This window comes from Cydia amplana, chromosome 3 (assembly GCF_948474715.1).
Source record: "Cydia amplana chromosome 3, ilCydAmpl1.1, whole genome shotgun sequence".
In the NCBI taxonomy this organism is placed as follows: domain Eukaryota; kingdom Metazoa; phylum Arthropoda; class Insecta; order Lepidoptera; family Tortricidae; genus Cydia; species Cydia amplana.
The window spans coordinates 6949123-6976097 of record NC_086071.1 but is presented as its reverse complement, the minus strand read 5'-3'; the positions used below and the strand labels follow the sequence as shown (position 1 = coordinate 6976097).

The 26975-nt window shown below is 38.3% G+C and overlaps 1 protein-coding gene across 1 annotated transcript; it reads left to right on the top strand.

The window, feature by feature from the left end:
- The first annotated feature begins 15958 nt into the window (after positions 1-15958).
- On the top strand, positions 15959-26702 carry LOC134662915 (protein krueppel-like). Its single transcript, XM_063519219.1, has 2 exons — positions 15959-16274; positions 24747-26702. Exons 1-2 carry the CDS (start codon positions 16238-16240, stop codon positions 25619-25621), a joined length of 912 nt encoding a protein of 303 aa, XP_063375289.1. The 5' UTR covers positions 15959-16237; the 3' UTR covers positions 25622-26702.
- Positions 26703-26975: the final 273 nt, after the last annotated feature.

Genomic DNA, 26975 nt, shown 5'->3' with positions numbered 1-26975 from the left:
TTTTTTATTTATCACCCGAATGTCCTTTTTGTATCAATATAATTCTGAATGACATACGCCCACACAATAGCAAATCGGTATTAAATGCTCTTTTTTGGTATTTTCTATATCTGATTTAAAACTTTAAGTTTGGACAGGATACGCTGTTATTAAATATTTGACAGGTTCTAGAGCCCAAAGGGCCAGAGACATGACATTGACAAGTCGTATATTAGTTAGAGTGCAGCGTGAAATACAAATTCAAAGGTTTATGGGTTCTAATTCGCACAGCAATTTATTTTTCACCTCAGCAGCTCGAACAAGGGTACTTTGCTACTTAAAAACAGTGAGCAAAATGCGATTTTGCTCACTCAGTGAGCACAAGTGCTGCAAGAGCACTGAGTGAGACAAAATGAGCAAAATGCGATTTTGCTCACTGTTTTTAAGTAGCAAAGTACCCTTGTTCGAGCTGCTGAGGTGAAAACTTAATTGTTGGTATAACTTAAGAAAACATGAGTGAATAGAGGTAAGTGATGAAGAAGGAATACATTTTTCGGGTTCTCTAATATGTTCTCACTGCTGAGGTGAAAAGTTTTGTGAACTACACGAGATCAAAGTTATTTACATCTCGTGCGCTTTTGAGTCCCTTACTACGCTCAAGATTCTAAATTAGATTCACGAGCGTAGCGAGTAGTATAGAATCTTTCGCTTGCACGGGACTCAAAATAAGCACTCGAAGAAATATCAAACTTTGATCTCTTGTTGTACAAATAACTATTTTCTCATCCTGTTAATGAAGCTGATGCTATCCATTCTTATGAAAACTTTTTGTTATATGTACCTACTTACATGGATGTTTTGTTTCGTAAGCATCTGCCTACATTAAAAAGTTCATAAAAACAAAACATATAAAATTATTCAGGCGTGTCACATTCGCTTAGCCAGGTAGGTATGTATACTATGTATTCCTTCCTTCTTAGCAGGTATAAAAGGCATACATTTCATAAACTTACTAAATAATACGGGAAAATACGTAAAAGAAAACAATACGATTCTTATATATTTTTTATAAACCTCATACATATGTATAGGTATCCTTAAGACGAGATGAGCAGGTATGAGCCCCCATGAATTATTGCAAAACCATTAAAAACCATCGAAGATCCAAATCAATTTCCTGTCAACAACTGACCATGCACAAGTAGCCACGATCATCGCTTTGTGTGCGCAAGATTAATGAATCTGAATTAGATACGTTTGAATTTAATTGAAATTGGACTTCGGAAGTATGCAGTGCGTGTTCAATGGCGTAAATTGAAAAAAAACCGTCCGCGAAGTGTCCCGCAGCTGTGCTGGCCGCCACTACCCGCTGTTTTGTAATCGGATCAATATTTTTTACTTCCGACATAATTTTGCAAATGGAAAGGTTTTTTATACCTCTAAATTTTTCGCAAGGCTTTTTTTTTGACTGTAGCAGTGCCCGCGTGACATAGGTACGAACACACATAAGTACGAATTCCATTACTGGACATAATTATATGTCTCTCTCTTGTATGGCACATTTACCGCAAGAGACAAACCTATCTACAAACATTGTAAGAAATCTCTAGCAGCTAGAGATTTCTTATACCATCAATTCAACATAAGCTAGAGTAATTATTTTATTTTATCAGAAAGATAAGAAAAACCAGTAAAACCTGCATGCAAAGTGAATTCCTGATTTAATTAAAATGTCCAGACAGGTATTTTAAGTTTATTTCAGTAGATGTACGTACAACATATTTACACAAAATACCCATGTATGTATTTGCCAAAGAGGAGGATTATTTTGTGTATTACTTTAGGAAGGTCTCATACAATTAATTTCGCCAATGAGAATTAGGGGTCCTGTCTCCGTGATCTAATAAACACTGATGTAATAACAGGCTATATATTACTTAACCTTGATTAGGCTAGGATAAGATTATTATTAAGTAATAGCGCATATTCATGGTTCAATCACGATATTTTCTGCCCTGCTACCCGAGCATGTCCGTCGTCCGATATGTTTGATAATAGTCTATTTTGTGCGAAAAATTCGACTTCAAAGAGGGTTTTGGTTGGCGTAAGAGGTTACGCAAGGGCTGCTTCGCAGTTTGCGTCAAAGGTGTTGTCAAAGGCAGAAATCCTGGTACAAAGGTCGAGCGTCCGCTCCGCTGCCCGCGTCTCGCGCCGCCACACCCCTTGGAAAGGATTTTCATACCTACTCAAAAATAAGCCAGCGGTCATACAAAAACTTTCTTCGTTTTGTTACTCAAGTGTTTTTTTTTATTCATGTTGTTGATATCCGGCAGCTAGCAACACGTTCGTGCGTTTCCGTGAAAATACGATGGTACGATACACTACATCTTGTACAAAATCATTTGTGCTTCAAAATTCATTTTTTGAAAAATGGAACAACGTCGCTATTCGAATGGTTCTTAATTTTGTATAGTGACATTATGTTTCTCAAGGAATGATATGCTCCCCGATTACTCGAAGGTGCCTGAACTGATTTGGAGAATTATTTTTTTGTTCCAAAGAGTTTTTCAGGTGATCCCACTTAAATTTTATCAAAATCGGTCGAGCGGTTTTTGAAAAATCTTGGCTATGTTGCCACGTCGTGCAGTGGGAGGTAAGTAGAAGTAAATACATATATATGATCGTGATGATGATACAATAATTGTTTACATGATATTAAGTTTATACGAATTTTCTAATGATTGCCTGCAAGAAAATAGGTACCTACATACCTATATGATAGATTTTTTGCCGCTACTGGTCGACGAGACTTTTTAATACCTGCCCACATTAATTCATTATTTAAATATTTTTAACCATAAAGAATTTAGGTAGGTACGTATGTATTTATACATAAAAATTTAGTCATTTACTAATTTGATAAAAACAGAAGTATAATTCCTAAGATAATAGACATTTTACCTCTTTTTCGTCCAGATATGATTCGCTGTGACCGGGCCCTTATCGCTGTGGGGCGCAAATTGCTTCCACGGCTGAATCTGCAGGGTAGACAATCATTCTCAGCTTGTGGCAGTTTTATTTATTTATTTAAACTTTATTGCACAGTAAAAAAAATTACATAAGGCGAACTTAATGCCAGAAGGCATTCTCTACCAGTTAACCCTCGGGCCAAACAGAGAGCAAGCAGTAATAGGTGCAAGAAAAATTAAAAGTACGAACAGTTTAATATTAAACATAATTTTTTATGTTGTACAACAATATCAAAAACCTAATCATTTACTTAAGTAAAAAAGTTATTACTCGTATTATGAAATGTGTAAGTACATCGAAATTAAAAAAAAAAACATAATTTATAATTACATATAAATTGCGGAATACTAGCATATAAAAGCTATTAACATGTAAAAATTTGTCCAAAATTAGGTTGTGATTATGATTAAATACATTGACAAAGTTAATTTTTATATGTTGTTACACTTTGTTACCAAATTTTAATGATGATAATAAAAAAAATAAAAGTACCCTATACCGAGTATTAAGTTAGGTATTAACAAAGGTGGTAAGGAACTGAATAAGTATGTATTAATTTTGGGAAGCTATTTGCTGTTGCTTTAATAATCACCTAAGCACAAATTTATTTAGTATTTTTTTATAAATGATCTTTTGAGCTATAAACGGTCACTTTTTAATTTTTTCAACCATTTTAGAACCCCTACTTATCGCGTAAAAACTAACAAAAAGCATTTTGATAGCGAAAACTGTACCTATTTTTAATGTCTATTATATTAAATCGCACCTGGACATCTCGCCTGTTGCCGAAGGTCCGCGGGTCAAAAAACATTCAATAGGCGGTGTCGTCCAACGGATTCCCGTTACCTACATACATAATCGTTCTCTAGGTCATTTTTTTAATATCTTTAATTTTTTCTGTAAAAAAACAGACGTGTGCTCGCGGAATTATGCATCTCGGTGCACAACAATGGCGCGCGCGGCGGCACGGGGACTGTTTTTTAAAGAATTGCAAATTGACGTCAAGTCCACTTTTGTGTTGCGAGACATCTTCTCGCCACACGTATCGTAATCGTATTTTTAGTAAAAACTGCCTACATATTTTGGTCACACTTGGGCCGTAATTGATTTTTAATGGTACTTTATGTGGCAGTTTGCTTTTGTTTACGTTTTTACTTTTCTATATTTTTTCATTTATTTCTGACCGTTAGATACGCCCACACCAAAAAGTTCAAAAAATTATCTTATTTGTGTTTCGCCATTTGACATTTATTACCTACGTACTAAAAACATTATTATATGTATGTATTTGTATTTTATTCAGCTAATCTGATAATAGGTACTATACATATATGTCTGAAACTCTGAATATTAGGTACCGCTCATTCACGAAATATTGCAAATGCTGTCCGTGTCGAAATGATGTTGATCGGTAATAAATGTACACCTAGCTGAAAATTATATTGTGTTCAATCCTCAAATTTACACGTGATGACTATAATTATAATTATTATGTTATTAGTTATAATCAATTTATGAGTGAAAAATTTAGACTTAATATAGAAATAATATAATAATATCCAATTCCAAGTAGTGTGCTCATTATCTCAAACGAAATGTCTACTAGTCTTACTGGTTATGAAGCTTTTTTGCCCGAAAGCTGCATTTTGAGAGGAAAGCAAGCCGCTTTGCACGATGATAGTGGAGGCTCAATAAAACGATTTTTTTCGAAGAACCGGTAATTTCGTCCCTTAGGTGCCGAGGTGAAGCGAGGTCTGTTATAAACAGAAAAAAAACCTACAAATTTTACAGATCATCCGATTTCGTTAAATTTGGTATCAATTGTAAGAAAATGACTTTCTTTATCGTAAAAAAAATTAAAACAAAATATGTCAATACAAAAATAATGTATAAAAAATTGAAAACTTATTTTTTCCTTTTACACTTTATTTTTGCAAATAGTGTGTTTCGTATAGAAAAAAGTCTACAAAAAGCACTAAATGATAAAATCAAACATATTTCTTATCGTATATTGAAAACCGCATCAAAATCAGTTAAGCCGTTTATGAGATTCAAGTTTTAAAATTTGGCTAAGTTTTATTTACATGGCGATTTTTAGTACTGTCATATTCTTGAGTTGGAACTATTATTGGGCTTCTGTTAATGACCAAGTTTATGCGCTGTAGGTTGTTAGGATAAGCAAGGATACACATGTTGAAGTGTTTGTGTTTTGATGCCAGTGGAAGATGGCCCTTCGTGGACCAGAAGGTCTTCCAGGCGTTTTCGATGCGTCGATCGATTTCCTTGGACTGCATATTATCGAATGATTCTATCTGGCCCATGCAGGTGTATTCGTCAACAAAATTGTATATCCTGCCCATCTACGTTTCACTCCATTGACCATTAACTGGGTTTTTGTCCTGTTCATTTCGAATCCGACTTCAAGACTTGCTGGTCTAAGGTCTAACATTTTCTCTAAATGAGGTGCAGTGTGGGAAAACAAAACTATGCCGTCGGAAGAACGCAGGTTTTTCAACCTTATTTCGCCGACGTCAATGCCCATTGTTTCCCATTTAGCCACCAGCTTCTGGACGATTTCCTGTAGGCAAGAGGTAAACAGCTTTGGAGATAGCGGGTCGATCATCCTGTTCGACTCCTTTTTGGATGCAGAATTAGGGCCGGGAACTTGCAGTACTTTTGCGGTAGATGGTTCCGATGAGCTTGTGCCTATAACGCTGCTCGCGTTGCTTCGCTGTGTGGCTAACGACGTGTCTTACACTAAATATGCGCCGGACCTGGGGTCGCCCCTTTTTCACGTAGGCATCATTGTCCTAACTTATTGATAGTTTTTTTTCCTCAGCACACTAAGAGCCGCTTGTCTCTACGGCTACTGGTACCTATGTACAAATTCGTAGGCAGGCTCCAAATTAGAATTATTAGAATATTTCGCTCGTTTAAGTTTTGCTGTATTTTCGGCGGCTGCTCCGACGCGCCCTGTGGTAGGTGTGAAGGGGCAAGTGTGCTTACACACGTCGCATCCCAAACGGGGCTGCGTTTTCAGCAGTGTCAAACAATCTGGCCTTTTTCCGTCAGCCCTATTTAGGCCCTGAGACTCCAACACGTCCAGCGTCCAGTAGCATTCTGAAGTACCTCCTGCCTTTATACCTAAGTAAGCTTATTTGGTTCCCTAGAAACCATTTTATTAAATTGTATTATGCACATGCAGAGCACAGAACGGTTTTTTACAGTACTTAAAGAACAAACTTGTAACTAACCTTCCCTCAACTCAAGCTGCACTTCACAAACATACGTTGCGTGCAGCGTACCATGTGAGCTAAGTACGAATGAAGGCGAATAGACCTTTTCAGGGTTCCGTACTCAAAGGGTAAAAACGGGACCCTATTACTAAGACTCCGCTGTCCGTCTGTCCAAACGGAACATAACTGGTAAACATCCGACTGTATCTCATGAACCGTGATAGCTAGGCAGTTGAAATTTTCACAGATGATGTATTTCTGTTGCCGCTATAACAACAACTACTAAAAATAGAATAAAATAAATATTTAAGTGGGGCTCCCATACAACAAACGTACATTTTTTGCCGTTTTTTGCGTAATGGTACGGAACCTATCGTGCGCGAGTCCGACTCGCACTTGTCCAGTTTTTTGTGAAAATAGATAAAGTAAATACCCACAAAATACTTAAAATTTACTATGATTTACATGCTTTTTGGTCTATAAAATAAATAAATAAAACTAAGCCAACTTCTGAAACATGGATCTCATAAACTGCTTAACCGATTTTGATGCGGTTTTCAGTATATGATGAAAAATGTGTTTAATTTTATGGTACAGTACTTTTTTCTAAACATTATTCAATGTGGAAGACACTGTTTGCACAAATAAACCGTAAAAGTAAAAAATAGGTTTTCAATCTTTTCACACTATTTTTCTTTAATAATATTTTGTTATTATTTTTTTATAATTAAGAACGTAATTTTATTTCAATTGGCACCAAATTTAACGAAATTGGATGATCCGTGAAACTTGTAGGATTTTTTTTCTGTTTTTAACAGACCTCGCTTCACCTCGGCCTCTAAGGGACGAAATTACGGGTTCCTCGAAAAAAAATGTTTTAATGGGCCTACACTATCATCGTGCAAAGCGGCTTGCTTTCCTCCAAAAGTGCAGCTTTTTTTTCATAACAAGCATGACTATACATAATACCTACATACAAAAAACAATAGCAAAAAATATTATTACATTTACTTTACTTTGTAGGTACTTCTTTACGGCTCTCTCACTACCTTCCTATATGATTTCATTCATGATCTGACCGGACAGATAAGCAACAGAAATCCCTTGTTTGCATCAAACAAAGGGTCCAACGCTAAACTTATCTAACGTTTGTACAGGACAGTTCGAAAAAAATGTAAATCTGTCGATGTTATTTTTGAATTTGTGCAAGGCGTTTGACAGCGGATAAGACGCGTATAACGCAAGTCACAAAGGGTGACAGTTTGGCGAGCGAGCAAGGAGTGACACAAAAGCGCGACGCGACGTTTGAAAGACGTTCGGGACGGCATGAATGGGGCAAGAAGGAGTGATCGAGCGGTGTCCGAGTGCAGGCCTCCCGCTAGTCCACAGCCACCCGCTCTCACACCCCGCATTAATCCTTCGACGTGGACAGAAAATAGTTACGACTTACGCGTAGGCTAACGCAACGTCGCAATCATAGCTACGAACATGAATCTAGTATTTTAACTGGATAAGGCATGATGGGTGGGGGAAATGAGCGAACGGGATAGTCTTATGTTATGTATCTTTGAGTAGGAGTAGCAGCGAAAGCGCTATTATTGTTTGTCCTTGTCAGTCTCACATTTTTTCTTATTCCCCACCATAAATTAGTATGGGTTATGGTGGGCAACAAATAAATTCGACCAATCATAGTGTCGCATTGCCTATGTTTTGTCCCTCACGGAGGCACGCGTATACCACTTCTATTAGGATCCTACCTTCTATGGCTACGAAGGATGTACCGGATCCGTATCGTAGTCTTTAGTATATCCATACATTTTATGTTATTAACTTAACAGCACAAAGCTGTCAACAAAATAAAAAAGAATAGCCATAAATATCGTGTATATAGGTACATAGCTCCTAACATCGAATAAAATATTGATTAGTAAGTAGATAAAAGTTTTAAACCTGGAAAAAGTTTGAAACCATTGTACTCACAGTGTCTTAGGTAATTATATACGAGTAGGTAGGTACCGTAAAATGAGGTGAGTAGGGTCAAAACTGAACATTTTATTTTTACATATGAAAACTGAATGGTGTATATAATAAGTGTTCCGGACGTTTGTATTTTAGTTTTTATTTTATTTTGGGTAGTTCCATTTCATAACTTTGACGATAAAGACGAAAACCCACCTCACCCCGTAGTGCCTCGTATTTGGGGTGAGAGGGGTTTTCATACAAAGGTGATTTTGGAAGATTGTTGGATCGTTGTTTTTTATTATGCGTATTACTAAATATAGCTCCATTTTAAATTGGAATACATTATTTTTGTAGCAGTAGCCTTAAAATTCCTTCTCACCCCCCTCTCAAACCTTCTCTCCCCATTCATAACCCACCTCTCCCCGCGAAACCTACTCACCCCGTTTTACGGTACCTAATCATAATTATTCGTTACCATATTTAATAGTTTATTCGTTGCATACATGGTTCACTTATCACGGTTGTACCGTATTTTACACTTACGTAGGTAGTACATGCTGGTTGTAAGTACCTACCTACCTGCAGTCGTGGACCTAACTATTAGGACGTACAACTAGGCAACGATTCAAATTATTATTATTTTTTGCCGCCGGGTGGTCTGGTCTTGTGGTCAGGACGTTAGCCGCGTACGCTGAAAGACGCAGCTCGCAGGTTCGATTCCAGCCTCGACCACTGGAGGGCTTCGTCACCTTTTTTTAGTTTATGTATGTCATACATGTATTTTAATTTATAACTTAAATACTAAGGCGTACTTAACAACATATTTATGCCTGCATAACTTAATTTAAAGTAGACACAGAAAAAATAAATAATAAAATCAAATATTATACAGTTTACCTATAAAAAAAACATTCATGTATTTTTACTTGTAACTTACCTAAAACTTTAACCTGAATACCTAGAGCTATTACTCACATTTCTACTGCCAAATAGACATGATTTACTTCTATGTAACCCTACGAATCGAGTATGCGACCCTAGTCATATAGAGTATGCGGCCTAACTGGCCGTAATGTCCGCTCGGGAGAAAACATAAATCCAGTTTTACCGTTGAAATAAAAAGAGGACTTCTGTAAGTGGGATAGTGCAGGATATAATTCACATTTATGCGGAGCGGCCGACGGTGCGTATCGAGTCGCCGGGATAGTTGGCAAGGACAATACTCTCCCGGAGAAAAAGGGAATTATTCATCACACCCGGAAGGGGAGAGCCCGTGACGCAAGCATAGAAATAGCCAACAGTGTAGGGGCCGGACGGAACCACCCTCGCGGCACACAAGCCAACTTCACTTTTAACACATTCAGAGAAGGATTACTGCTGCTTTTACGAGAAAGGGAATACGATCTTTTAGAAAATTACGAGGGTCCAGTTGATTGTTGCCAGTTGCAGAATCAAAAGTTTAAACGGCCGCCGAGAACAAAGGGAGCTCGGACAGGGCTACGCAGCTAGGGATAAATATTCAATGCGAATCCTTTGGAGGCGATATTTTATATTTTATTCCCGCACGATTGTCACCGTCGCGTCGCGTCGGCTCTCACCTGCGTGGTCTAGCGGAACGATATGTGCCAAAGAAATCTGCTCGGGGCAAGAATAAGAAATGTAACGATCAAATCACATCAACCATGTGAATATCTCACTGGAAGCTATTCATTGTAACAGAAACGGACACGAATAACCGGCTGGATTTATTTATTGGTCGATCTATTGATAATTATGTGTATTGTAGGTTAAGATACCTAATTTTCAGAATGGTATTAATTAAAAATTATCAAGGCTATAGTATAAAAGTGTATAATTATTGCAACTGAATTTAATCGAAATCTCAACAAAGAAACGTCAGTCTAAGCAAACAAGTTTGTAATCAATCACAAGATTGTTACAAAATGGTATTGATTCTTGATCAACCGCCCTTCCGCAATAATAATAGAGAACCAGGTTTTGTGCAAAGCTTACCAAAATTTACATTAAAATCCCATACAAACACAAAAAAACTGGCTGAAACTCGAGTCCATTGTGTGCGATTGATTCGTAACGGCCGAGCGCGCAATCATGTGAATGAAATATTCACAATTTTAGTAATTTTAGCGCCGTGCGCGCACATCTGTCGCCGCACCGGCGTCGGCGCAGTGGGCCTGTTATTTCAACGTCGGAAAAACTTGTTAACTAATAGTTACGTAATTAAATTTGCATTAATTTTTACCCAATTTCGAAGTAAACTTTGTTTTAACAGCACTTTAGGGAATGCAAAACAATATAAGTAATAGAGTCAATGCTAGGTCCCATTGTTCGATAGGATTATAAGCTATCTCGACGCTATTGTCACTGTTGTAGCAAAAAGTTTCGCTTTCTTTTGTCGAAGCATGTCTTGTGTTTAGCAAAAAAATGGTTGGGTTGTGCTCCAATTTGCGAAACTGGGTTGCAATTAGCTTTGTCTTAGATAACAAAACTATTACAGCTTCCCATATTTTTCGTTTAGTGTCGGAACGCTTTCATGTTGGACCCTTTGGAAAACTTTCGCTTTAAATTTTTAGGACAGACGTTATCGTTTTGCAGTTTATCTTTATCCATAATAAGTTAAGGAAGCTGCTAGAGTAGCGTCGTCGGTAGTCTTTAAAGATCCTCATAAGCGATATTGCTAAATTTATGTTTCTTTTTGTACGTAAATATTTCACCACGTGTTCAGAAAACCGCTCTCACAAGATAAGTATGTATTTGCCTAATAGGTACCTACATCTTGAATTGGCATTGATATACTTATACCTACATAAAACTGGAACAGTCAGCGTCAAATACTTTGTAGCAGTCAAAGTGGCCAAATAGTTCGGTACACCATACTAAATATATGGTGTACCGAACTACTACTACTTTGGTTTCTACAAAGTATTTGACGCTGACTGTACTTACGAATAAAATACTCTTAAAGATATTCATCGATAGACATTATATTGGTAAAATTATACTAATAAAGTAGTAAATTTTAGTGATTCTACTATCACCATCAAGTTATTACTTTTTGTAATGAAATTCTATTTATTATGCTTTTTTATTAGGTATGTCGTGTTAGGTTATATTGTACTTTTATTAAATTTCCGCTCCTTATCATTGTGACGTTTGACCGACATAGTTGCATATTGTTACAAATGTATCTTTTGTGACGTAAAATAAAACAAAGTCAAGAAAGTGAAAGGGTACCGACGGGCAACAATAATGCGTGGTCCATCTAAAAGGGTTCCTTTAGACAAAGAGTTTTGCAAATAACACTCGCAATAAAAGGAAGTAAAAGTGTTAGACGAAATTCACAAATCCCTTTCATTTGGAAGCGGAGTGATGCGTCCTTGAATTCTCTTCGGTAAGGCTTAATTGTGGTTTCACGTCTTCAAAGAGTTGGCTCCTTTTGATGAGGAGGCGGCGGCGGGGGCGGCCCTGCTCCTCGAAACAAAGAATAACTCGGCTTTCACTTTTACTCGGTGGTCGACAAGCTCCATCTTTTATTTATTGTGTAACTTATTTACACTATTTACAAACGATAGACTAAACACATATATGGTGAAACTGTCAATTTTTGCCTTGAAAGGTAAATTAAAGTAAATTTTCCCATTGGGACAGTTCTAACTGAGATTAATAATCGTGATTTAATCAATAATTAGGTACTTTAGCTTGCAAAGTTCCGTGTTTCTCTAGAGACAATTTTCATAGATTTCATTCACCCTCCAGGTAAAGTTGGTTATTTTAGGGTTCCGTACCCAAAGGGTAAAAACGGAACCCTATTACTAAGACTCCGCTGTCCGTCCGTCCGTCCGTCTGTCACCAGGCTGTATCTCACGAACCGTGATAGCCAGACAGTTGAAATTTTCACAGATGATGTATTTCTGTTGCCGCTATACTAAAAACACAAATACTAAAAACAGAATAAAATAAAGATTTAAGTGGGGCTCCCATACAACAAACGTGATTTTTGACCGAAGTTAAGCAACGTCGGGCGGGATCAGTACTTGGATGGGTGACCGTTTTTTTGCTTGTTTTGCTCTATTTTTTGTTGATGGTGCGGAACCCTCCGTGCGCGAGTCCGACTCGCACTTGGCCTTGGATTTTCCGGTAACCAGATTACCTATAGGTATAGGTAGGTAAGGTAAATGCTTAGATGTAAATACTCTTATAGGTAAGATAATCTAATTATAGATTTACTCGTATATGTATTTTCATATTTCACCATCTAATTTGTATAAAATAAAATATAGACCAGGTAGGTACTGCGGTAGGTTGTGTTGATTATAGCATAGAGAAATAAGTGAGCGTGCTACTAGCTCTAGCACTTATTTCTCTATAATTATAGTGATAATAAATGATGTTACACCCTGCTCGAAATTAGGCGCTAGAAAAATATCGGAAAAACATATAACCCCAATAATTTTTAGACACCCTTTCTATTTTATAAATATGTACCTACATATGTAGGTAGGTAGAAAAACTTCAGAGTACCTAGGTAATTTGAACGTAATGACTCATGATGAATTTATTATAAACTATCTACTTATATGAATTGTATCATACAAAATTTACAAATATTTTCAATCGTAGTTGGATAAAACCTGTATTACATTTTAGTACAAAGAAACGTTTAGGTACTATCAATAAGAAAACTTGGTGTTAGTCTCACGACTTTCATTTTACAAGCTTGGGGTAAAAACTATTAGAGCTTACAGTTTATTAAAGGCGAGCGGCGACACCTGCATTATCCTTTTTTGCATCAAAATTTGATCTTTAGTTGTATATTTGACGTAATTAACAAGCCAATGATCGTGTTGATTTAAGATTAGATCAAAAACACCTGCTGGTTGGCAAACTTAATTGTTTATCTGCAAATATTTCGGGACAAAGCGCTGTTGTCGCCTAATTTATAGATATCTGCGGAACAGCGCCCGCTCCCGAACGCAAGGTGCGGCGTGTGCGAGATAACAAACTTAAACATCCTCCAACAAGGACAAAGCACTACAATAGAATGAGATAAAACATACTTTTTATCTTAAAAAACTGCCTTGCATTATATGAGTATAAGCTAAAATTAACTTTAACTAATAGACCATAAAGTCGACGATGCTGCGGCGGCATTAAGCACGCGACTTCAGCAGGTGGGAGCACTGTTTAAAAAACTAAGGAGCTTTTTCATTGTGCATTGTGCAAAGTCTGTTATTTTTTACTTTACAAAATGTTATTTGATTTATTTTGGAAGATAACAAACGCAATAGCTAATGGGCAACAATAAGTAGTTTTACTGCTCTCAGAAATACTTAGCTGTATTTAAATGTTGTTTAGGAACGAATTATAGAAACTTAAAAACGGTAATCATATAAAATAAGTCTAATTCTGGAAGCTGCTAGTTTTATGAGGAGCGCCAGGAGCATAATGTCCGTTTCCTTAAAACAAAAAAGCATATCTCACTTCTAATAATAGTGCGATAGACGGGTGCGCGGGATAAAAAGAGAGCTGGGGCGGCGCGTGCCCACAAATGGTAAAAATAGTAGAAATTGTAGAAATAGCCGTGGCCCGGGCAGGGCTCAATAAAAACGCTTAATTTACGCGATCCGCCACCGTGCTCCGACACTCACGCTCTTTATGTGTGTTGTCTTTGGGCTAATAATTGCCGGCTGCTGTTTGAAGGCCGGCTAACACGCTCAAAGTGATGTAACATATTGCCGGCTCTAAAGCTGATCATTTCTATTGACACTTATTAATTGCACCGCAGAAAACATTTGATTGCAACACACAGACGCGACTTAACGCTTACTGTAGCGCGCGAAGCGTATATTAGCGGCGACCCGTGTTATAATGAGTTTAATTGCAGGCCTCGGGGTTAAACCCACCGATGCCGTGATTATGTATGCAAGTTCGGGAAGGCTAATTTAACTACCTACTGAATGTTATACAATTTAAATTACCTTTCACTATAATTTAAATATCTTGTTGAATTGGGAAATGAAGCATACTAGGTACTTGATTTAGTATTGGTATAGCTGTAATGTAGCAAAATCGTCTCGTTTTACATTATACCAAAATGTTACAAATCAGTATCCAGCTCTAGTAGCACGGTAGCATTTTTATCGTTTATCACCATACCTGTCACGTTCTAACAAGTATGTAAGTGTGAAAGTGACGGGCATAGTGATAGTCGATAAAAATGGAACCGTGCTGAGCCCGCTGCTTAACGGTGTCGAAATCTGAAATCAAACACTGTAAGTTAGACTGAAGGTAATATTAACATCGTAGTAACTTAAAAATCCGTTAAAGATACTTATGTAAGTATGTACTAGTACCGCAGAAGGCTTTACTGCTCTTTCAACAACTTCTCTCCTATTTTAAGTTCGTGCTCTTATTCAAGGGCCTTCATCAATTATGAATTGCGAATTCTTTGAGCACTTTTCCTGAAACAAAAAATAAACAAAAACGTTAAGAGGATAGTGGACGATCACTTCTCCATACAATGGTAAGTACTTACCTAGTTCCCATTCTCCATGTCATATGATATGACCTCGCCCGCTTTCGTCTTAAGTAGATACTTGTTTTTATATACCAACCTAAGTTAGATTACTAAAGATGTCTGAATGTTGTGACTAACTACAGCTCTTCAAAATATACTGAAATTGCCCAATCTACTAGCCAATCTGCCCAAGCGAACTTGTCTTAGTAGGTATCAGCGGGCTCAGCACGGTTCCATTTTTATCCACTATCACTAAGCCCGTCACTTTCGCACTTACATACTTGTTAGAACGTGACAGGCATGGTGATAAATGATAAAACTGCGACCGTGCTACTAGGGCTGGGATAGGTATAATAACAGAGTTAAAGTAAAACGCACGTGTATTACGTACCTCCTGTCTCCATCATCATATCAGCTCGATGGTACCTATCATAATATTGCATTGTCACCAGACTTACATATGTATGTATGTATGAACATTTTATGCTCAATCGGATATTGGGAAGTGGGTCAAATTAAGCTTCCAAGATTTGGCCCACTCTAACTAACAAACCTACATACTAACAGGGCAAGTTAAATAAAAGCTTGTAATAAACCAGTGCCGCCTATTTATGGGTTTAGGATGCCAAAAGCGGATTCTGCGCTCCTTTAGGATTCAGCCTGAAAAGCGCAAAATTGAGGAGAAGAAGATTACGATTACAAGTATATATGTACATATTAACAAAAAAAGAACATTATAAAAAGTAGAGTAGGTAGGTACTAAGTGGGTTCCATTAAAATTAAAGTTAGTAATTCCAACCGATTAATGTTTTAATGAATTATTAATTGAACCTGAGTAATTGAACCTGATTTGCAGCAAATGTGACAATAATGATTTTTGGAACAAATATTTTTAATTACTGCACTAATTTAATCAATCAAAGTTTTTCCAGATTCCGTCTAGTAGCGTCAAGTGGAGAGCGATAAATCGTTAGAAGCAATTATGACTAATAATAACTGAACTGCAACAGATGAACCTAAGTGCGTTTTCAATTAGCTTCAGCCGAAGAAAGCACCGCCCCGCACAGCAGTGGCCGTAATCATAAAAAAGTGCTTATGTGCCGCGGGTAAAAAACAACTCCAGGAAGGAACATAATGTAGTAGCGCCCATAAAAAGTGAATGCAATGCGTGCACGTGGAGTGCATCGGAGCGCGGGGCGCGGGGGCGGGAGGGGCGCGGGGCGCGGGGCGGGCAGGGCGTGGGGTGTGTTCAGAGCGAGGGGCGGCCGGCCGAGCCGCGCCGCTCGCCAGTGTTGTGGTAGGTCACACCGAGCGCGCCCGCACGCACCGACCTCATCATTCACGATCGCGACTCCGCGCCGTGCGAACATGTCATCGCGCCTTAGACGTGCTCGCCTGATACTTAGAACGTGAACTGTTAACATACGTGTACCTATCTGGACTTAAGAACTTTCCCGTGGTGCAAATAAATGCATTCTAGCTGAACTGATGTGAGATGGCCTTATCGCTGCAGTCGACACAGAATTCTAGAGGTTCGTGAATAAATGTTGTGCTACCGGTTCGCTGAATCTGAAGGAAGTGCATGTGCGGGAAAAGTTTTGAAAGTTAGCGGCGCGCGGCGTGCGTGGGTGCTGCGCCGCGATTGGCCGCGCCGCCTCACACACGTACATTTATTTTGCATTCATGTCGAGCTTTGCAGATTCAGTGAACCGTAGGCGCCTCGCCACCGAGCGCGTAGCGGGTGCTACGAGCGGCTACGAAACTCTAACGCGTAGCACGAGCTATGATTAATTGGTTTTAATTAATTGCATGAATCATGATGTACACTTGCACCCTATATTCAGTTAAACGATTGTGACCTTTCTGTTGCTTTTGTGCTTCAAAGTAAACAATATAATAATGACATCTGTGTCATAATGAAACAAGAAACAAAAGTTCACGTCAGTTTTACCGTAGTAAGTATACTTAAGTATTTATTGCACAGGATTATCTTTACATATTTCCTTTTAAATACATACTTACTATTTAAATTTTATGAAGTGATATTGTTTATGTTGTCTTCGTAAAGATCTACATTAGGCCGTTTTGATTCCCCTAATTTCTTTGGACACATTTTTGACAAAATGTTTGGACATTTTGATGATGATTTTGTCTGGTGGAGGTACTAACAATTATTATCAAAATATAAAGACAAAAACGCGTCCAAAAAAATTACATACCTATTCGAATTGCCCGTAATATTTATCTATAACCGGTTTCATTCGAAATACGGTATCTATTGGTAAATATCACGTTAATTATTTATGTGGTTGTGTATTACTTAAACACAAACACGGTTAATAATCCTATACGAGTAATAATGGTACTCGTCTAAATCGGCGTATATATGCGTATTCGGCAGAGTACGTACACTGTCTAGATGTATAGTATAGTATACTGTATAGACTACTATACAGAGCCGTAAATGATGTAAGTAGGTATACGTCGAAGACAACATAATTCACTCACTTTTTTACTATGAAGTAAGATATTAGGATTTAGGAGGTGTAGGATTATTTTACAATTAAGTAATATGAATTCACGAGGGTCACAGTTTATCAAATACAGAAAATAATACTAGAACTAATATACATAACAAATACTAATATGGGTTATAATTGGTATGCTGGAACACATAATAAAAATATTTAAATATGTTTAAATATCTCGGCTAGTAATGGCCAACGATATTACCTAATGAGGTAATTTAGGGTTATCGTAATTGGGAAGAAAATTGGCAATAACTATATTAACTATCCAACTAATTGCCGATCTTGAATCGCGTCGCGTGATTCACCTCCGGATAACGGTCTCATATCATTTGATTGTTTAACATAATCGTTGACGCCATATATAAGCCAATCAAATTAGATCCAAAAATAGCGTTTTCGGGAATGAATTCCCAGCAAGCCGGAAATGGTTTTAATACTTTCATTTGGTTCTTAATGCGTGTCATCCGAGTTTGCGCCTTCCCCGGAGGTGTGCATAAATTTTAGGAGCCTTGGATTGTAAACCACTCGGTGCAGAAGGAACCCACCATTAATTAAAATGGCACTACCAGGCCTACCAGCAAGGTTTTGGAGGATCAGATACTGGTAAAAAGGAGTTTTCGAATTTTTAAGATGATTATACCAAAAAAAGAAAAAACAACGGGTTGCACTCAGGGAGTGCCGGCAGAAGTGAAAACTCAATGACTAGTGCAAAATGCACTATGTATAATCGAGGTTAACGCCATCTAGCGTTGTTTCGTCGCATTACTTGAAACCCCTAAGCACATCACTGTTAGTACTCTAGTTATATTAATACTAGTTAGAGCGAAACTCATTAGATGGCATTATAATCAATAAAGAAAAACTCAATTACATTACATGAAACAGTTTTACGATCAGGTCACGTGTCCGTCTTACGGTCACGTCATCTCTCGCGAGTTTAACATTTTTTCTCACCTCAAAAAGTGCACAGCGCCGCTAAAGAAGTTTTCACTTCAATTTTTTTTAAAGTGGAGTCATTAATTAGGTATACAAACTTTTACTACTTACGAATTCATATTAAAACACATTTTCTGTCGGACGTGCCCTTTTCGATCTACAAGCACAAATCTGAAAACATAGCAAAAATGTATGCACACTTCCTGGGATGGAGCAAACTCGGATTACACACATATAGGACCAAATGAAGGTTATAAAACGATTTCCAGCTTGCTGGGAATACATTTTTCGAAAAAAAAAAAACGAATTTTATTGGCCTAATATTCAAAAGTTTGTTAATTATATTTCCTCAACGTAGGTAGTTTATAGGTAATATGTCTATCTATAGGTACCTATACTATGTTCTGATGGTACTTAACGGCAGTTTATAATTATGTTTTCTAACTCAATGTTAACACTGGGTACATTTTTAAACCACCTCGGTAGGTAGCAAAAAAAACGGCTACCGTAGCTTATGGACGCTTGCAACTCCAAGCGTGCACAACTAGGGGCCTAGCCAAGATGACAATCATTGGCAGAGAAACGAAACGAAACGCTATCAGTCTCTATCGCACTAATATGGAGAGTGATAGAGAGATAATTTTCTGCAAACGCACATATGGTCGTTACACCCATTTGCATTAAGTACTGCTACAATTTGTCAATTCCACCTCATATGTAGTTATCAAATATAAAACGGTCATTACTTATTTCATACTGACCCTAGCCACGGCCCTCGACTTCGTCCGCATAAATGTCTTTACACTGCTTATTTGCTGTTTTCTGTAGCTTAACTATTTTTTCACCAATAAGATAATAAAGAAATTCATGTTAATAAACTCTACAAGATGTTGTACTTGAATATACAAATTTCTGTACAGCATTTTATCTAACTGAAAATACCCTTAAAATATGGACAGAGTTTCTTTATTTATAGTTGTATTACGATCTGCGTTAAACGGTCTGATTAATAAACAAATATTTTCAAATGCGAAATACCCACATCAAATAATGATACCTAATCACTAAATGTAGAGGTAAAATAAATAACCAAAATGTCCCAACAAGCGACGTTGAACTACATTAGTTATAATCAGGTGACAAGTAACTTAGAAACACGACGTTTTTTTAAGTAAAATAGGTACCGAAAACATTACATAAAGACGAAGCCGAAGAAATTCGGCTCGCGGCGCTTAACCCTAAAGTACGAAACCGTAGAAGCGTAATCTGTGCGAGTGCGTGCCTTGCGGGTAATCCCATTACGTGGCCGAATTGGGACACGGCTAACCCACCACTAGTACCTAGTCTACGAATATTACACAAACTGACTCTACAGTCAAGCTTTGTATCAAATATTAAAAAACATACAAACATAAACTTTATCAGGACCTATATAAGACATACGAGTAAACTAACGGCACAATAAATGACACAATAACTAAATGAAAGGTACTCAGGTACAGAAAAATTCAAAATAAAGTATGACAATGAGCTCGTGGCTTTCGTATTCATTGATAGTGAAGGAAGATAAAAAATCGGACAGATTTCCATAAAAGGTCTCCTGTTTTCATTGCTCTTGCGTATTGTAATATATACAATGTGTCAAAATACATAAAATAATATAAATAAAGCCTCTATTTTTGAATTAATTCCGTTCTATAACCTAATTAGTTATACCTTTAAACGAGCAATTCTTGTATATTTATTCATTTATTTATATACATACTAGCTGTTGCCCGCGACTTCGTACGCGTGGATTTGTATATTGGTGGTTATGGTTATATATTCTACATTAGCTTAGAACATTATGCAGCAAGAGATTGCGGTAGGACGGTTAATCATTTGTTAATTATTAATATTATACAACGCATGAGACTTGTCTTTCACAACCTACGAAGTTTCAAGCCCCTAACTGAATAAAATTTTCCTCGATATAATCCCTCTAAACCCCCGTAGAAGATTTTGATGTCCTCTATTTAATAAAACCTACTGCCTAACTACCTATTTACGAAGTTTGAAGTTCCTAGCTTTAAATAAAATTTGAACCCTATACAAACCTTCAACCCCTTTTTAACCATTTTAGGGGATGAATTTTTTAAAAGCTGAAATTATTTTTCTTGTATTCTAATAATATGTCTTTATACAACGATTCAAGTCCCGCACTCAAAAAAATGTTTGGCCTCCATAAAAATTTTCAACCCCTTTTTCACGACCTCGGGAGATGAATTATCAAAATCTCTGAAATTAGTTTTCTTATCTTTTGATAAAATACATTTTTACGAAGTTTCAAGTTTGTAGCTTTAAATAAAATTTGAACCCTATACAAACTTTCAACCCCCTTTCGACCCTTTAAGAGATGAATTTTTATAAACGCTGAAATTACTTTTCTCGTATTTTAATAATATTAATAATATACCATTTTACAAAGATTCAAGCCCCGCACTCACAAAAATGTTTGATCTCCGTACAAAATTTTAACCCTTTTTCACCACCTTGAGGGATGAATTTTCAAAAACACTAAATGAGTTTTCTTGTCTTTTAATAAAATACCTTTTTAGGAAATCTCGAGTTCCTAGCTTAAAATAAAATTTGAACCCCATACAAATTTTCAACCCCTTTTTAACCCTTTTAAAGGATGATTTTTTAAAAACGCTGAAATTACTTTTCTAGTATTCTAATAATATGCCTCTGCACAAAGATTCAAGCCCCGCACTCACAAAAATGTTTGATCTCCATACAAACTTTCAACCCCTTTTTCACTAGTTTGAGATATGAATTTTCAAAAACGCTGAAATTAGTTTATTGCCCGTTTAAAATAATTCCTTTTTACGAAGTTTCAAGTTCCAAGCTTAAAATAAAATTTGAACCCCATACAAACTTACAACCTCTTTTTAACCCTGTTAGGGGATGAATTTTACAAAACGCTGAAATAACTTTTCCTGTCTTCTAATAATATCCCCAAATAGAAAGATTCAAGTCGCGCGTTCGAAAAAATTTTTGATATCCATAGAAACTTTCAACCCCTTTTTCACCACCTTAGGGGATGAATTTTCAAAAACGCTGAAATCAGTTTTCTTGTATCTTAGTTTAATACCTTTTTGCAAACTTTCAAGTTCCTAGTTTAAAATAAAATTTGCACCTAAGACGAAATTTCATCCCCTTTTTAACCCCCTTAGGGGTTGAATTTCCAAAAACGTTGCAATTACTTTTTTTGTAATCGGCTATTATGCCTTCCTAAGAAGTTTTAAAGCATTTGTAATGGATTCAAACTTTCAACCCCTTTTTAACCCTGTTCGGGGATGAATTTTACAAAACGTTGAAATTACTTTTCCTGTATTTTAATAATATCCCGAAATACAAAGATTCAAGTCCCGCATTCGAAAAAATGTTTGATATCCATACAAACTTTCAACCCCTTTTTCACCACCTTAGGGGACGAATATTCAAAAACGCTGAAATTAGTTTTCTTATATTTTAATAACATATATTTTTACGAAGTTTCAAGTTCCTAGCTTAAAATAAAATTTGAACTCCATACAAACATTCAACCCCTTTTTAACCCAGTTAGGGGATGAATTTTACAAAACCCTAAAATAACTTTTCCTGTCTTCTAATCCCCAAATACAAAGATTCAAGTCCCGCACTCTCAAAAATATTTGATCTCCGTACAAACTTTCAACCCCTTTTTCACCACCTCAGGGGATGAATTTTTAAAAACGCTGAAATTAGTTTTCTTGTTTTTTTTAATTTAGTACCTTTTTACGAAGTTTCAAGGTCCTAGCTTGAAATAAAATTTGCAACCCAGGACAAAGTTTCATCCCCTTTTTTACCCCCTTAGGGGTTGAATTACCTAAAACGTCGCAATTACTTTTTTTTGTCATCGGCTATTATGCCTTTCTAAGAAGTTTCAAAGCATTTGTAATGGATTCAAACTTTCAACCCCTTTTTAACCCTGTTAGGGGATGAATTTTCAAAAACGCTGAAATTACTTTTCCCGTCTTATAATAATATCCCCATATACAAAGTTTCAAGACTAATAACACTCACAAAAATATCTGATCTCCATACAAACTTTCAACCCCTTTTTCACCACCTTGGGGGATGAATTTTGAAAAACGCAGAAATTAGTTTTCTTGTTTTTTAATATAGTACATTTTTACAAAGTTTCAAATTCCTAGCTTAAAATAAAACTTGCACCCCATACAACCTTTCATCCCCTTTTTAACCCCCTTAGGGGTTGAATTTTTCAAAATCGTTTCTTATCTCTTGTACACTTTATAAATTCAACCTAGTGTGCAAATTTCAACTTTCTAGCTTTTGTAGTTTCGGCTCTGCGTTGATGAATCAGTCAGTCAGTCAGTCAGTCAGTCAGTCAGTCAGTCAGTCAGGACACTTGCATTTATATATATAGAAGATATATATTTTGAGGATCTCGAAACGGCTCTAACGATTTCGATGAAATTTGTTATAAGGGGGATTTCGGGGGCGAAAAGTCGATCTAGCTAAATAGGTCTTATCTCTGGGAAAACGCGCATTTTCGAGTATTTATATGTTTACCGAGTAAAGCTCGGTCTCCCAGATATTGTATTTATAAATATGATTTTAATTGTGCTCTTCGTTTAGAGTAACACTAGGAGTAGGTATTAGGTACCTGCTAATACAAAGTAATGACAATAAACTTTTTATAAACCCAAGTATTGCAGCAAAACAAGATCCAAAAAAATACGACTAATTAAGAGAGGGCTTTGAAAACATTAATTTGTGAACATTATTGAGCGATTTTTTAAATGCCTTACATATCACTCAATAAATATTACATCAAGTAAAAAGAAACGAGCGTTCTAATAACATATTCCCTATTAAGTAGTGTCCAAGTCTTAGATATTTGTTTCTTTGTTTCCAATATAAAAATACTGTTTGTATTCCGAAAACAGAAGCTTTTGCAATAATAATGTCACTCACACGATGTTTACTGGTGAGCCCCTACGGATAATGAGGTATGGTGAGACGGCAATAGGCCTCATCATAAACATATTAAGTACGGGTTATTGACAAATATTTATGGCACATAAAGAGGGGATAATTACAACTCTTTGCTTCATAAAAAGTGTCGGGAAGGGTGCGGTACTGTTAAAATTTATCACCAGTATTGTCACCCAACCACCAATAACCGTGCCCATAATGCGCTGATCTATTATCTATCATCTGCCCCGGGACAGTAAAGATTACATATTTATTGTAATTAAAGCCTATGTCATATTTGAAGCAATTCCGTACAATTAATCAACTAGAACGGCAGAGTATTATCGAATCTATAAGTTAGGCAGGCTGCCTCAGCCGATGTTTCCATCTGTATTTACTTGGCAAGTCAACTTTAACATTTTGTCCGTATTACAATTCAGGGCACATCACGAGTTCGGTTTGCTGCCCGGCCTCGAAACAGCGAGTAATGTTATTAAAAAGTTATGGGATAAGCCGGCGGTACGTGCCGCGCGCCGCCGCAGCCTAATCACAAACTTTAAAATTATCTCATTACTTTTTACATCATCCGATGGTAGAATACGTAATTAGCTTCACCGAACATTTTTTTCGAGCCTGTTTCAAGATGAAATGCTGTGTTTTGTTACTTATAATAAGAAACAAAAGCGCGGCGCAAAAGCGGCCGCGGCACTCGGCAGCGTCCAGTAATTCTATTTTGCCTCCTTTAATTAAGCGCGACGGCTAAGTCCACAGTTCGGCCCGGAATTAATTCCACAGCTAAGTAGATAATGTAAGGAGCTTCCCTCCTCGCCGCCTCTTCGCGCCTCGAGAACTTTCAATTATGATTTTGTCTAATTTTAATTAAGTGCTCTCAAAAAGGCTTTTCTCCGTCGAAATTAATATTTGAATATAATTTGGGCGGAGCGGGCGGGCGGAGTTTGGAGCTCGAGGAATAATTAATTCCATTATAAGTGGTCCGCTCGGGCCGGGGCTGCTGGACGACACCCCTTCCATGACAAGGGAGTAACGCAATTAGAAAGAACATCAAGTAATCAAGTCCAATCTATTTAATTATTTAAATAAAATAGACAGATGACTTTAGCGGAAGAAGCGGGAGCAAGGCAAGGCTTGTTCGCGGCAATTTGCGCAACAGGTCGGGGCGGAAGCGACCTGCATCGGCATGATTGCGACCAAATGTTTCCTCCGCAGCGTCTGGCAACGGTTTTTGCCGCGTTTTTTGTCGTCTACTGCTGATAAGTGCGCTATCGATAGGTTCCACGGCGTATTTGTTTAGGTCGAAACTAACGAGTGACGGAAGTGATGCCGGCTATGACAATTTTTGTCTTGTTTTTGTTTTCGAGTTTACACCTAAGGGACATGATAGTACCTATACATGTATGTATTTTATTGTCTCCTACCTTTATCATTTTTGACACCAGAAAAATAATTATGATGTGTCGTTTGTTTGTAGTTAGTAATGCATCAACATAACTAATACTTGTTTTTTTTTTGTCGCAGGTGTGTCAGTGAGACCGCTATCAACAATGCGTCAAGAATCATTACCGATGTTAGCTGAGCGCCTGCTGGCGACGCGCGCTGCGGCGCTAGTGGCCGGGTTGCCGGCCGAGCTGTACTCGGGCGCGCTGCTGGCCGCCTGGCCGCCGTCCCCGCCCGCGCCGTTGCTGCCTCCGCCGGAGCTGGACCGCGCCCGTAAGCGACGCCGCGCGTCAAAACTCGACGACACCGTCACCACCTCGCACACGACCGCGCCCCTCTCCCCGCCCTCCTCGGGGTCTTCACCCGGTGCAGCCGACCCGCCCAGAGATAAACTTTTCACCTGCAAGATCTGCTCGCGCTCTTTCGGTTACAAACACGTGCTGCAGAACCACGAGCGCACCCACACTGGTGAGAAGCCGTTCGAGTGCGGTGAGTGCCACAAGCGGTTCACGCGCGACCACCACCTGAAGACACACCTCCGCCTGCACACGGGCGAGAAGCCATACAGCTGCCCGCACTGTCCACGCCACTTCGTGCAAGTGGCCAACCTGCGGCGGCACTTGCGCGTGCACACCGGCGAGCGGCCATACGCTTGCCCGAGCTGCCCGGCGCGCTTCTCCGACTCCAACCAGTTGAAAGCCCATGCGCTGGTGCACGAGGGTGATGCGCCGTTCGCTTGCCGCTGCGGGGCGCGCTTCCGGCGGCGACAGGCGGCCGCTCTCCACCGCTGCGCCGGCCCCGGCTGCGAGCCCGACTCGCCGAGCCCGCCCGCGGCCAAGGCCGCCGACTGGCGCTGGGACGAGTGGCCCGAGCAGACGGAGCCCGAGGACCTGTCGCTCCCGCGGCGGCCGGCCACGCCGGACTCGCCCACCGACCTGCGCGTGCACTCCGCGTAGTCTCCGCGCTCCACGCGCCGCTGAGCCGGTATACGAGTTCCTCCCGCGTAGACCCCGCGCCATACTCGGTTGCATGCGCGCCGTCCCAGCCCGAGCCTATTATGTAGATCTCATAATGTTTAGTTGGACCTGGAGATACTTCTCAGAACAAACATTTAAAAAATCCTAGCCGTTAATTTTTTTGCGCGTTTTCGCGGTAATCACTACTGAGTCAGTCTATTTAGGTAGTCGTTCCGTTTTTATGATTTTGCAATTGCAAAGTCTACCATAAAGTCACTTTTTATTCGTGTTACAGTTTAAAAACTTTATTGTTATACCATTTGCATAATCGCAAGGTGAGGGAAGGAAAAAATGCGACGGTTTTGTTCCTTTGTTTCGAAATTTGCAAACCTAAGAAAGATCGAACCCGTTGCACAAAAGTAATTCTGTGATTTATTGTTGTTTGCTATTGTTTCCATTTGTAGACAAAAAATGTGCACGTTACGGTCCATGATGCCGGCGGCGCGGCGAGTCCGCGGCGCGCTCCGCGCTCGCCGAGCGAGAACCGGAATAGCCCGGAGAAGGCCGCGACATTGACTTATTATTTTCCGCGACAAAGGCTAGTTCACAATCGTTGATTATTAAGTATTGATTTGAAGGGAATTCCTCAAAGCGAACAAAGCGGTCGTCATTGTGTTCGCCCAGATCCTCGCCTTGCGACAACCGGTTCAGTATCACCCTCTTTTGTGCGCGACTGCCAGTTTTTAATCAATAGCCTCGAGCTCGTTTTGTGCTTTTACAAGCTTTAATTTAAGTTTTCTGACCTAATAATACTTAACCGATACTGGTGCTTTGCTTCAATAAAATTATAGGGGCTGTTTGTTTGTTTGTTTGGTGAAGCTCTAGCTTAGTAGGTACCTATAGAGCCGGCGGGCGGCGCGCGGCCGGAGCGCACCGCTTTTGTACATAATGCTGTCCCTAAATAAAATTATTTATTATTTATCAATTAGTTTGTAGGTATTTTAAAATATTTTCAGCGCCATTTCCGATGTAACGAAATTGGTTCTGGAAAGTAAATGTGGTTTGTAAATATATTTCTATGTAAGTGTACCAAATAGCCGAAACCTGTTGTACGCGATTGGGTAGACACTTGAAGACCCTAAAACTCAATTATCGTGCAACGGATGTAAGGAATCGTGAAAATGGATGAATGAAAATGTTAAATAAACTTTACAAATTTTTGAATGTATTTTGATAGCGAAAATTAGGGCCATGAACGGGTTGCATTGATATCTTTTGAATAGAAGATGTTTTCGTATAGTTTTTAAGATACAATCTAAATATTTAATGTGAAAAGTGTATATACATATTTGAA

Excerpts from the sequence above, each read along its gene's own strand:
- LOC134662915 (XM_063519219.1), top strand. The coding sequence starts at position 16,238 with ATGGCCTTATCGCTGCAGTCGACACAGAATTCTAGAG. Across the intron at positions 16,275-24,746 it reads GTCGACACAGAATTCTAGAG|GTGTGTCAGTGAGACCGCTA; the intron begins GTTCGTGAATAA and ends TTTTTGTCGCAG.